The 12,865-nt window shown below is 47.9% G+C and overlaps 1 protein-coding gene across 1 annotated transcript in view; it reads right to left on the bottom strand.

The window, feature by feature from the left end:
- CSMD2 (CUB and Sushi multiple domains 2) overlaps positions 1-12,865 on the bottom strand; it is a 649,885-nt gene that overhangs the window by 274,409 nt on the left and 362,611 nt on the right. The window contains exon 11 of the mRNA XM_015134762.3: positions 523-626. Coding sequence (XP_014990248.3) covers positions 523-626 — 104 coding nt within the window. The remainder of the gene's footprint in view (positions 1-522; positions 627-12,865) is intronic.

Genomic DNA, 12,865 nt, shown 5'->3' with positions numbered 1-12,865 from the left:
TCCCTTGTCTGTAACATGTCATACTGGTCTTTTTCAGCTCAGGAAGTGTGGCCACTATGTCTATATGGTCCTGATTCTCTGAAACCATCCATTTCCCAGGGAGTTCTGAGCACACAGAAAGATTAGCAACTCATTTGCATTATCTCTGTCTGGGGTCAGACTGCCATGGCTGGATGTGGCCTGGAGTAAAAACTGTCAGGGTGGCAGTATCAGGGTCTGCATGGAAGCAGCCAGCCAGTGGAAGGCTCCAGGTTCATCCACAAAACCTCCATCTCCCCTGCCCCCTGACAGACTGCTCATTCTGTTCACATTTCATACGAATTCAGTGAGAAGGTGCCCAGTGCTCTTTTCCCCTTGGTCAGAATAGAGAGAGGTGGAGGGATTATTGCTGAAACTACGAACACTGCAGGATACTGTCTTTGCTGTAGCATGGTCTAGGGACCAGGCAGGACTCCACAAACCCCACCTCACCAACCCCAGCCACCATTCCACCTTCCAAACAACACGCCCCACTGCACTTACATGTAGAGAACTGTCTTCTGGTCCCCATCCTGACCACCATCCCCGACCGTCAGGGTGTCATAGCCCCTCTCCAAATCAAACTCCTCAAAGGCAAGCTTGATCACCTGGGGAGGGAGCACAGGGTTAGGAGCGGGTAGGGGTTGTGAGGAAGGCTTCCAAAGCTTTGAGGGGAGGAAGGATTTTCTGTGTTATGTCCCAATGCTCAGTCACTGGTGACACCATCCTACACAAACTGACCATTTCTGTGCCACTTGAATGAGTGAACTATTCTCTCTAGGCCATGCGGTCTCCAGGGCCCCCTGATGTTTCTGAAGATGTTCATGGCACATCTGGCCAATTCCGATGGCTGTCACAGCAACCGGGCACATCTGGCCAACAGCGAGATGATTAGACTCTTTCTTCACGCCTTAATGCATAGAAATCCCCACTGGCTTGTTGGCAATTTTTCAGGCCACATGTGGAATCTCAGCTCTCTTGCCCCCAGGGACCTGCAGAAGTTTCTCTCATCTTCTCCTCTGCCTGCTTTTCTCCATCCTTTTCATTTGTTTATTTGTTGAATAAATGAATGTTCTCAGAAAGAGATTTCAACAAGATTCCTCCCTCTTGTTTTAATCCTGCCTTCCACAAATATTTACTAAGCACTCGCCATATGCCAGGCTGGGCAGTGGGTTTCCACAATGAGCACGACATGGTCCCTGCCCTTGGTAAGAAGGGGAGATAGAAATGCAAACTGATAACCACAGCACTGGGGTGCGATGGATGCTACAGGGGGCTGGGGGAGCGAAGAGGAGCCTATGGCTCACCCAGCTGAAGTCAGGGGCAGGCACTACTGGACATGGGGGTGTCTGAGGAAATTCTGAAGGCTACTGATGACCCTGTCAGGCCAAAGGGGGATGCTTGGAAAGGGAGGGAGGGGGATGCTCTAGGAAGGAGTCAGCTGCACAGGGCCTGAGTTATGGCAGAGATGGAACATTCCAGAACAAATTATTCAGTGTCTGTTGCTAGCAGATCTGCAAACTGAACATACCTGCTAGCTGCCTGGCTCTGGGGGATAATGTGACCGGGCCTTCAGTGCAAGGAGGTGACTTGGGAAGGTCTAGAATTTGAAAAGTTTCCCTGGAGCTTGGTTCAAAAAGTCTCATACATCTACCCTCCAAAATTAGAATTTATCCCAGGGGAGGAGCAGTAGAGTTTTAAATAGTGGGTGACAGGGACACATAGGTGTTCGAGAAAATGTCAGTGTGGCAGTATATGTGGAACTGATTCAGGAGTGAGGCTGGTGGTGAAGATGGTTGCAGGCTTTTGTGGTAGTGCAGGTGAACGATGGAAGAGTAGCAGTGTGGACGGAGAAGAGGGCAGTTCCTCGTGATATTTAGGGCTTTGCGACAGGATGCATGTGGCGCTGAGGGGAGGGAAAGATCTAGGATAAGTTGCAGGTTTCTGGCTTGTGCAATTGGATGGGTGGGGGATGGTGCCATTCATAAGGACAGGACACACACAGGCACCCACTCCTGATGTCTCATCTGTATCTCTTTTTGTCTGTTTCAGTCTGGTTTCAATCTGATGATGATCTTCATTCCCCCAACAGGGAGAATGAAGTTGCTCCTTTGCTTTCTGTTCTACAACTCAAGGAGTATATAATTTCCGTGGATATTTTTTCCTAGTTGTGGCTGACACCTTCTGCAGGTTTCCTCCATCCAAACCAAACAGTCCAGCACCCACGTCCTGCCAGGGACCCTGCAAAGCGTTACTGCAAGGTGCTTTCTCAGGTATCCCAGAGGCAAATTGACACTGCCCTCATTCATAAGCCTGGGTAGTGTCTATGCAGGGCTCCTCTGAAGTGCCTGAGAGTCACAGAAAGATGCATCTCTGGATAATAGTATCTGAGCACATCAGTGGGTCTACAGATAGACACAGAACAGGAAGGAAGTGATTGCTTTTGACTGGGAGAAAGGTTAAAGGCGGCTTCCTGGAGGAAATGAAACCCAGGCTGAGTTTGGAAGATGAACTGGAATTCAACCAATGGATACGGAAGGGAAAGCAACCCAGGCAGAGGGAAGGGCAGGGGCGTGGAACAGGGTGATTTGACCAGAGAGGTCTAACTACTGTGTAGTTGTTTAAGTGCGGGGGAGGTGAAGCGTGGCGATATGAGAGAAGTAGGAGGAGTCAGATTATGAGAGGCTGCTGGTAATGCTGAGAATTTTGGGCTTTGTCCTAAAGTCAACGGGGAGTTATGGAAGCGTTGGCAGCAAAGGCATGACATGAGATTTTCAATCTAGGAACAGGAGCATTGAGGAAGAGTTGAAAGCCAGGAGGCCAATTTGTAGCAAGATCTAGGTGAGGTGGGATGTGGGACTGTAGTAAGGTCTAGGTGAGGTGGGATGTGAGCCTGTAGCAAGGTCTAGGTGAGGCGGGATGTGAACCCGTAGGGAGTTCTAGGTGAGGCAGGATGTGAGCCCACAGCAAGGTCTAGGTGAGGCGGGATGTGAGCCCGTAGCAAGGTCTAGGTGAGGCGGGATGTGGGCCCGTAGCAAGGTCTAGGTGAGGCGGGATGTGGGCCCGTAGCAAGGTCTAGGTGAGGCGGGATGTGGGCCCGTAGCAAGGTCTAGGTGAGGCGGGATGTGGGCCCGTAGCAAGGTCTAGGTGAGGCGGGATGTGGGCCCGTAGCAAGGTCTAGGTGAGGCGGGATGTGGGCCCGTAGCAAGGTCTAGGTGAGGCGGGATGTGGGCCCGTAGCAAGGTCTAGGTGAGGCGGGATGTGAGCCTGTAACAAGGTCTAGGTGAGGTGGGATGTGGACCTGTAGCAAGGTCTAGGTGAGGTTGGATGTGAGCCTATAGTAAGGTCTAGGCGAGGTGGGATGTGGACCTGTAGCAAGATCTCAGTGAAGCAGGATGTGAGCCTGTAGCAAGGTCTAGGTGAGGCGGGATGTGGCCCTATAGCAAAGTCTAGGTGAGGCGGGATGTGGCCCTGTAGCAAGGTCTAGGTGAGGCAGGATGTGAACCTGTAGGGAGTTCTAGGTGAGATGGGATATGAGCCCGTAGCAAGGTCTAGGTGAGGCGGGACGTGGGCCTGTAGGAAGTTCTAGGTGAGGTGGGATGTGGCCCTGTAGCAAGGTCTAGGTGAGGTGGGATGTGAGCCCATAGCAAGGTCTAGGTGAGGTGGGATGTGAGCCTGTAGGAAGTTCTAGGTGAGATGGGATGTGAGCCTGTAGCAAGCAGCATTTGGAGTGAGTTAGTAAATAGGAGATGAGATTTGTTAATAGTGAGTGGGGATTACTTGCCCTTTCTGGGTTTCCTATCCAGAATGTTCCCTGTTGGCTAATGGCATCGTCACGGGATCATTTGCTCAGGCTGGGATCTCCTACCCATCTCTCACACTCCACACTCCTGCTTTACAGAACATTTCTTGGAGTCTCATTTCCTAGCATGAAACACAAGGAGGGCATCTCTGCACCTGCGGCCTGCTGACTGCCCTCCACTGCACAGCCTGTGTGGCCACTTGAGGCCCTGGGCATTCACACCAGGGCAGTCTATTCATGACCCTGACTTATGCAGGCTCTTCCTGCTCCCTGTCACTGCCCTAGCATATTTCTCCTCATCTGTGAGCCTGACTTGTCTCAGTTCTCTCTGACTAACCTTGACAAGGGGAGCAGCCCCGGCTCAGTCCCTTCCTCTCATCTGTTTTAGCACTTACCTGCTGGACTGTGATGGGTCTGTTCACTTATTCCTCCACTACACCATGAACTCCTGGAGGGCAGGGGTCAGGCCTCACTGCCTCTGTATCAGTTTCTGTCGGTGGGCCAGGCCCATGCCAGGGGCTGACAAAATGTTGACTGGGAGAACATTTTCCAAACTTTTCCCACTTCTCTAGCATGGATGGATTGCTAGGCTTTCAGACCCTTCACAGTTGTTACCTTCTAGAACAAAGGTTGGCAAACTTTTTCTGTAAAGGGCCAGATAGTAAATATTTCCCCCTTTGTGTGTCATGTGATCTGTGTCACAGATATTCAGCTCTGTTGATGTAGCATGAACATAGCCATACATGATGTGTACATGAATGGGTGTGGCTGTGTTCCAATAAAACTTTATTTAAAAAAAAAAGCAAAGAGCTGTATTTGGCCTGTAGGCTGTAATTTGCTGATCCCTGGTCTAGGAGATTCTTCAAGACAATCATAGTCTTTGATCATCTTCTCTTATGAGATTTCATCACTCTAAGAGCTGGTACCTACAATGTGCTCAATTCTGTTCTGAACACTTTACACATATCGTCTCATGAGAAATGCAGTACTATTGCAGGAAGTCAGGGACCCCGAATGGAGGGATTGGCTGGAGCCGCAGCAGAGCAACATAAATTGTAAATATTTCATTTTAATATGGACATATATCAGTACCCAAATAATACTTTTATAATTTCTTATGCCTGTCTTTACTTCAATCTCTGAACATAAATTGTGAAGATTTCATTTTAATATGGACATTTGTTAGTTCCCCAAATTAATACTTTTATAATTTCTTATGCCTGTCTTTAATCTCTTAATCCTGTTATCTTTGTAAGCTGAGAATGTATGTCACCTCAGGACCACTATTGTGTTAAATGTACAAATTGATTGTAAAACATGTGTGTTTGAACAATATGAAATCAGAGAACCTTGAAAAAGAACAGAGTAACAGCGATTTTCAGGGAACAACGGAAGACAACCATAAGGTCTGACTGCCTGCAGGGTCGGGCAGAATACAGCCATATATTTCTTCTTGCAGAGAGCCTATAAATGAACATGCAAGTAGGGAAGATATCACTAAATTCTTTTCCTAACAAAGAATATTAATAATTAAGACCCTGGGAAAGGAATGCATTCCTTGGGGGAGGTCTATAAATGACTGCTCTGGGAGTGTCTGTCTTATGCAGTTGAGATAAGGACTGAAATATGACCTGGTTTCCTGCAGTACCCTCAGGCTTATTAGGGTGGGGAAAAAACCCCACCCTGGTAAATTTGAGGTCAGACCAGTTATCTGCTCTCGACCCTGTTTTCTATTGTTTAAGATGTTTATCAAGACAATACGTGCACCACTGAACATAGACCCTTATCAGTAGTTCTGAATTTGCCTTTGTCTTGTTTCCTCAGAAGCAGGCGATCTTTGTTCTCCTTTTTGCCCTTTGAAGCATGTGATCTTGTGACCTAACTCCCTGTTCTTGCACCCCCTCCCCTTTTGAAATCCTTAATAAAACTTGCAGGCTTTAAGGTTCAGGTAGGCATCATGGTCCTACTGATATGTGATGTCACCCCCGGAGGCCCAGCTGTAAAATTCCTCTCTTTGTACTCTTTCTCTTTATTTCTCAGCTGGCTGACACTTATGGAAAATAGAAAGAACCTACACTGAAATATTGGGGGCGGGTTCCCCCAATACAGCACAATAGCTACTTTGAGTACCTCCATTTCACAAATGGGACAGGCTAAGCACAGAATTTAGGCAATTTTCCTGGGGTCACACAGGTAAGTGGAAGAGCCATGACTCCCACCAGGCAGAGGCCAGGCTCTTTGTCACTCTGCTCTACCACCTCATGGTGTTCCAACAAGGTCACAGGCCCACAAGGTAGGAAGCATGACTTAAGCCTCTGTTTTCTCTCAAACTTTCCTGGAGTTCTTTTTTCTGGGTCCCAGCAGGGGGTCAGGAAACAGTTGCTGCATATAAAACACCACAAGGCAGGTAGTGTCTTCTGCTGGAGGAAGGGCCTGGGCTCTGCAGGGACTGAGGGGCCTGGCTGCACATTCTCACCATATCAGCCCCTTCCAGCCAGCCCTGGGGCAGAGAACACTGCTCACCCAGCCACCTCCAAAAAGGGAGTGTATGATTATTAGGCCTATAATGGGAAAATATTGCTTTGAAGGCCAGAACCCAGAGCTATAAAATGATTCACATCACTGGTTAGAGCTGCCATTGATGTGAACCACATTTCAGAGTGCCGACCCTGATGCAGGAGCTAATTACACAAGAAGACTGTTCAACATACACAATGCTGCAGTTTCGGGACGAGCCTCTAGTGCACAATGTACTAGCGCTCTCTTTTTTTCTTTTCTTTTTTTCCTTCTCTGCTTTGGCTTTTGTTTAAAGACAGGCTCCTATAATGACTCATTAACTAACATGCAGATCAATCAAGCTCACAAAGCGCCTTTCGGAGGCAGGAGAAATGGCAGCACATGAAATAGGCATGATCACAGAGGCACATTTGTATACAGCTCAGACACCCAATTTAAACCCATTAGATAAATGAATAAACAAACCCATCATCTAGGACATAATTACTGAGCACCTGCCATGTGCCAAGCCCAGAGCTAGCTGCTTCCCATAAGTTATCTTGCCTGCCTGAAAATTTAGAGCAGAATCTAAATGCCGAGGACATGGTGCCGGTGGTGAGTGTTGGAGGAGTGCAAAGAGGAGAGAGATGGAGGGAGTCCATGGAGGAGGTGGGTCTGGGCCTGGCGGGATGGAGAAGGGTGTGTGTGGGCTCAGCCCAGGCTACATTGTGAGCAGTGAAGGGCCAAGGAGGGTGGGACAGGAAGAAGAGACTGGCTGAGTCTGCAGGTGATTTTACCTGTAGCCAGAGCAGGCAGTCTGGACTTCAGGGTCAAGTTGATGGCAAGCTATAATTCAGTGTGAAGAGAGGACTAGAGGCAGAGAGACCGGGGGAGGCTGATGCAGGGTCCAAGAGCATGAGGAGAAATTAGGGGGTGTCATAGCCACCTTGTCCTGAGAATCATGGGGGATGGAGTGGGACCCTGGAGGACACCCACTAGAGGCCCTGGAGAACATTCTCCCCTTGCCACATGCTGTCCAGGATCAGCCAAAAGACAGGACTCTGGGTGCTGCCAGCCTGTGCCCAATGCCTGTACAAGGCTGCAGAGGATCTGCCAGCTCAGGGGAGTTTTGTGGGAAGCTAGAGTCCCGGGAGATGTAGACTGAGGCTGTTTTGTTTAAGGACTGTTTTGCTACAACACTCTCCTAACTGGGCTGTCTGTCTCTGCTGCCTATCCTTCACTCTGTACTGAATACTCTTAGCACCTCCCTATCTCCTACAGCAGGGGTTGGAAAACTAGCTCTCAGACCAAATCTGTCCTATAGCCTATTTTTACATGGCCCTTCGAGTTAAGAATAATTTTTTTACCCTTTCCATGAGTGAAAAAACAACACCTACAACATAGAAGAATATGCAACAGAGACCTTACATGGACTTTAAAGCTTAAAATATTTATTGTCTAGCTCTTTACAGAAAAAGTTTGCTGACGGCTTCCCTTGAGCAATTATTTTCAAACTGGGCTCCCAGGTACCCCAGAGTTCCATAAAGGTACTCCAGGGCCAACCCGCAAGGATGGAAGAGGAGCCAGAGGAGGGAAGCCTCTACTTAAACCAAAACAGTTCCATTTTGATCTAGTTCCTATTTTGGGATGCTGTGAACAACATGGATAGTGGGTTACTTAATGTCCCTTCCTCCATTTGTTTCTCCCTAACAGAACCCTAACTGTATTGGGAGTATGGCAATGTATCTAGCCAACCTCAGAGCTAAAGGTGGCTATGTGACAGAGCTCTGGGCAATGAAACATGGGTTGAGGAGTCCTCAGACCATTTCTTCATCCTTCTCCTTGCTTTTCCTGGAATACAGATGTGAGGACAGAGAGGGAGCAGCCTTCTTGCGATCATGAGGATGAGAGCCATATAGAAAACAGCAGAGGGAAAAATACAAGGAGCATGAGACCCGGAGGGAACCACCAAGCCAGCCCTGGACTTTCTGCCTCTGGACCTTCGATATGTGGAGAAAATAAACGGTGTGTTGTTTAAGCTTCTGCAGATGAATTTTCTGCACCTCCCAGTCAATAACAACCTAATGGCTATAGGTTCTGAAGACAGGTGTTCGTCACCACAGAAGAGTTTGCCAATTCCTGAAACTGCAGGATAGAGTTCAGCATCTTGGAAACTACAGACTTTGCAAGGCCTGCCCCTGCCACTTCCTGGTTAGCTAAAGGCCCTGCCATAATGCTGTGCTCCAGCCCCTTACCTCCCATATTCCTCCTCAGAGCATTCCTTTAAGCTCCTGAGGCTGACCTTGGCCCACCCAGCCTCAGTTTACAATGTTGCTGCCAGTGTAACTATTAGTTCCATGAAAGGAAGGGAACTCACTTTTCCTGGGCACTGCTTGAACCATGATTCCTTCCAGGGCCTTGCTGAGGCCCTAGGGAAGAGCTAGAGAATTAGCTCCTGGGGTGAGGAGGAAGGGAGGCCAGTGGGAAGGCTGAAGACCTGAGCTCCCAGGAGTTCAAGAACAGAGGCCTCCAGCAGGGACTGAGAAGGGTCAGAGGTTCTGGAACTTTGGTCACTACCTGAGGTTTCATTTTGGTGGTTCGAGAGCAGTAAGTCCTTTTACTCATTCACTGACTCATTCACTCATTGATTGACTGATTCATTTATTCACCGATTCATTCAACAGTTACACACTTGCCAAGTGCTGGGCTTTGGAGGGGTATTGGCAGGCAAGATAACATGGCCACTGCCCGAAGAGACCTCAAAGTTTCTAGAAAGCTTCACAGCAGACCCTGAGTACATAGACTACAATACAGTGTGATGAGGGCTCAAACCAGGGAAGCTTGGATGGGAGACAGGAGGGGTACAAAATCCTGGCTAGCAAGGGGGCAGGGCTTGTCTTCAGCAACAGAGAAGGTGCGTGGGGATACCGCACGGCCACAGCCAGATCTGGGGGAGGGGAAATGCCAGCACATGATGTGAAGTGGAGGCAGCTGCATAAGGGAAAGGAATGAGGCTTTGGACTTGAGGAGGTTATTAAATGGTCTCCCAGACATGAGGAGGGGCTGTGGAAGTACACGAGAAACCTCTGATCGCAGGCGTCTTGCACGGGGTCTGGCACAGAGAGGGTGTGAGTAAATGTTTGCTGAATGAATAAGTGAGTGAACAAATGGGCCAACGAGTATGTCCCTGACATTTGCACTAGCTGCTGATCACTTGCCTGGAGAATTATTTCTCAATTCTTCAGGTCTACAAAGGGAAGAGTGACAGTCATAATCCCCAAGGACTGAATAATCAAAACGCTGTTATCTTTGGCTTTGAAGTTCATGAAATGAGCTTTCCTTTCCCTCTTCTTTCCCTGCTCCCTCCCTCTCCCACCCATCCTCATTCTCTATCTCTGTCCTGTCTCGCTTTTCATTCTTTTCTAGCAAAGGTGGTTAACTTTCCTGATCAAATCAAGTGAGGTTCATGTGCAAATCGGATCACATGTTTTGTGTTCATACTGAGAAGCTGCAAAAGAAAGACAGATGTGTGTAGGTAGGGGGCATCGAGGCAGGTCTGGGTTTCAGTCCTGTCTACGTCTTTGTTTTTCCACGAGGCTGAGCTGAAGGGTCCTAACAAGAGGAGGCCCTGGAGGAAGAAGGCCTGAATCTCAAGCCCAATATGGGTGGAACCATCCCAGAGGAGCTCCTCCTCCAACAATCACTCATATGTTCAAACATCACTGAGCTGCTTCTCTGTGCCCAGCACTGTGCTAACTGTGGAAGAAATAAACAAAGTGCTATTCCTGCTTTCGGGGTGCTGAGGAGCTATGGGGGAAATAGATTCTAAATGCAAGAAAACAAAAAGTGCTGTAGGAACAGGAAGGAGCAACACGTGATGAAGTTAGGAAGGCTTCTCAGAACAGGGGTTGTTTGGACTGTGTCTCGAAGGAGGATAGGAATTTGCCTGGAGGAGAAGGGAAGGCACACTGGAACCAGATGTGCCTAGACAGATCTTAAAGGGCCAGGCATGTCTTTGAACCTGAGTTCAGTGTGGCTGAAGCTGGAGTTGCCCAAAGGCAGAGATGGGGCGGGGGGGCCACTGTGTGCTTTGCTGGGAGAAGGAGTTGCATTGTTGACAGAAGTTTAGCTGGTCAGAACCACCAGGGTGCTCTTTAAAAATAAGTTCTGGTACCTACCCTAGACTCACTGACTCAGATCTTTGGGGAAAAGAGCTTTCGAATCTGTGGTTTTAAAGTGTCTCCAAGGCATTTCTGATGAAATTTGGGAAAAATTATTGTAGGTAGATATTAATTAATGTTAGATTAATATTTTAAGGACTGAGATAACCCAAATGCCCAAGGCAAGGTTAGCATTGTCCAAGACATCCCAGTCGAAGGGAGGGCATGGAGACTGCACATGGAGCAGACCTGCATCACTTGCTCTGAGCCTTCTTTCCTCTGTTCCTTGAATCTAGGAAGTTTCCAGGAGGATGGATTGGGGTGTCTTTATTTGTCTTACTCCCAGTTTATTGATTACAGACATATCCTTAACTTGCCTCTCCAATAAGACTGTAAGTTCTGTTCCCACAGTGCAGAGGTGCACAGTCCATAGATGCTCAGTTAATGCTGGTGTCTTGATGTAGGTTCTTGGCCATTCCCACACCACAGCATCCCTGCTTCTCTCTTTGGGCCTTTTCATTGCCCTTGGAGGGCCCCAGTCCCTGGGACATTCCTAGCTTCTTACCATGCCCAGGTAGCAGAGGTCCTACAAGGGAGATGAATTATAGGAAGGATCCTCCTGTGCAGGCGCCAGGGATGCATCATAATCATTCCATGACTACGAGGAGACCAAAGGGACACATGTCCCTCTTACAGTCCCACAAGCAAACCTTTCAGCCCCTTCTCACAACAGCATCTTTCTCCCCCTGCTCCTTGTAAAGGGAGCCCTGCATCCTTAATCCCATGGCCCTCTCACTCCAGAATCTCCCTTCTGTCACCATCCCTCTTCTCCTATACCTTCACTCTCTCCCTCTTTGCTTATTTTTTCCTAAGCCTGCGAACATACTCCAGTTCCAATATTTTAAACACATGTCCCAAAGTAACTCCAAACTTTCTCTCTATCCTATGTCCCTCGCAGGCTACTGCCCATCCTGGCCTCCACAGTCTCACCTCCCATCCCTTTGCTTCCCACCCCACTGCTGTCTGTTGCTGACCCTAGAGCTTCACTGCAAAGTCTTCTTCCAAGGCCAAAGCCAATGTCTCCTTCTAGCACTTTTCCAGCAAGACATTTGTCATCGTTGCCATGATCAGACATGCCCTAGTTGGAAACTCTTCCTGTGTTTGCATCCCGATTCTCCTCCCGCCTCTCAGATTGCTCCTTCTCTGTTCTTTCACTGGATTTTGCTCTTTCTCCTGTCACGATGGTATTCTCAGCTCCAATCTGAATTTTCTTATTCTCTTCAGTCTTTCCAAGAAATGTCATCCATTCCTTAGGTTTTATTCTCATCATGTGCTGAGATAACACCCAAACCTCTCTCTTAAGCCCAGATTTATCCAGAGTTTCCTGCCAGTATATCCAAATGACACTGAATGAACCACAGACATTCCAAATGCACTGTTTCCCTCCTGACCCCTGCAAAGCATCTTCCTCCATTTGTATTTCCTTTTTAACTCTCCCACTGGACCAAGTCAGAAAGCACCAAGTCACCATTCATCTGTTCATGGAATAAATATAGACCGAGTACCTACTATGTGCCTGGAACCATGTTGGTCACTTGGGATACAATAGTGAATAAGACCTCTCTTCCTCCCTCAGCTCCCACATCCAATCAGCTACCAAGTCCCACTCTATCTCCTAAATCTCTCTCGTCTGTTTTCCCCTCCACACTACCAAAGCCTTGATGGATGCCCCCATTTTTCCTACTTGGGTAACTGCTTCATCCTCCTAACTGGTCTTGCTCCTTCCAGTATCCACCTCTAAACTTCTCCATTGCTGCTACAGTAATTTTCCAAAAACTCAGATCTTCCTGCTATTGCTTTAATGCAGGAGATAGAATGACCCTCGTCCTTCCACGCTCATTCCACTGAGGTCAAGTCCAGCACCTTTCATCTACTCTGAGACCTTGTTCCATCTAGCAGCACAGCCCAGCTATGTAAGTGCATGGGCTTTGGATCTAGAAAGATGAGGTTTAAATCCCAGTTCTGCCACTTACTGGCTCTGTACTGCAGCTGTTTCCTAACCTTTAACCTTTCCATGATTCAGTTTCTTCATCTATCGAATAGTTCCATTAAAATCGAATTCATTGTCCTATTAAGAGAATGAAATAAAATAATTCATATAGACAGCTGAGCTTAGTGCTTGTCATGGGACAAGCATACAATAAGAGCTATTATTGTTGTTAACAACAGCCTAACACTGCTAGCCTTAGCAATCTGTGTTTTGAGATAAAACCCAAACTTCTGGGCCAAGCATGTGGGCTCACCATGATCTGAATTCTGCTTACCTTTCTGTCCTTACCTGCATCCAGGCAAGTTGAATTACTTCTAAGGGGCTGTTCCAAACCTCAGT

Source organism: Macaca mulatta, chromosome 1, assembly GCF_049350105.2.
Source record: "Macaca mulatta isolate MMU2019108-1 chromosome 1, T2T-MMU8v2.0, whole genome shotgun sequence".
Lineage (NCBI taxonomy): Eukaryota > Metazoa > Chordata > Mammalia > Primates > Cercopithecidae > Macaca > Macaca mulatta.
The sequence above is the reverse complement of the archived record's forward strand: the minus strand, read 5'-3'. Positions and strand labels throughout refer to the sequence as shown.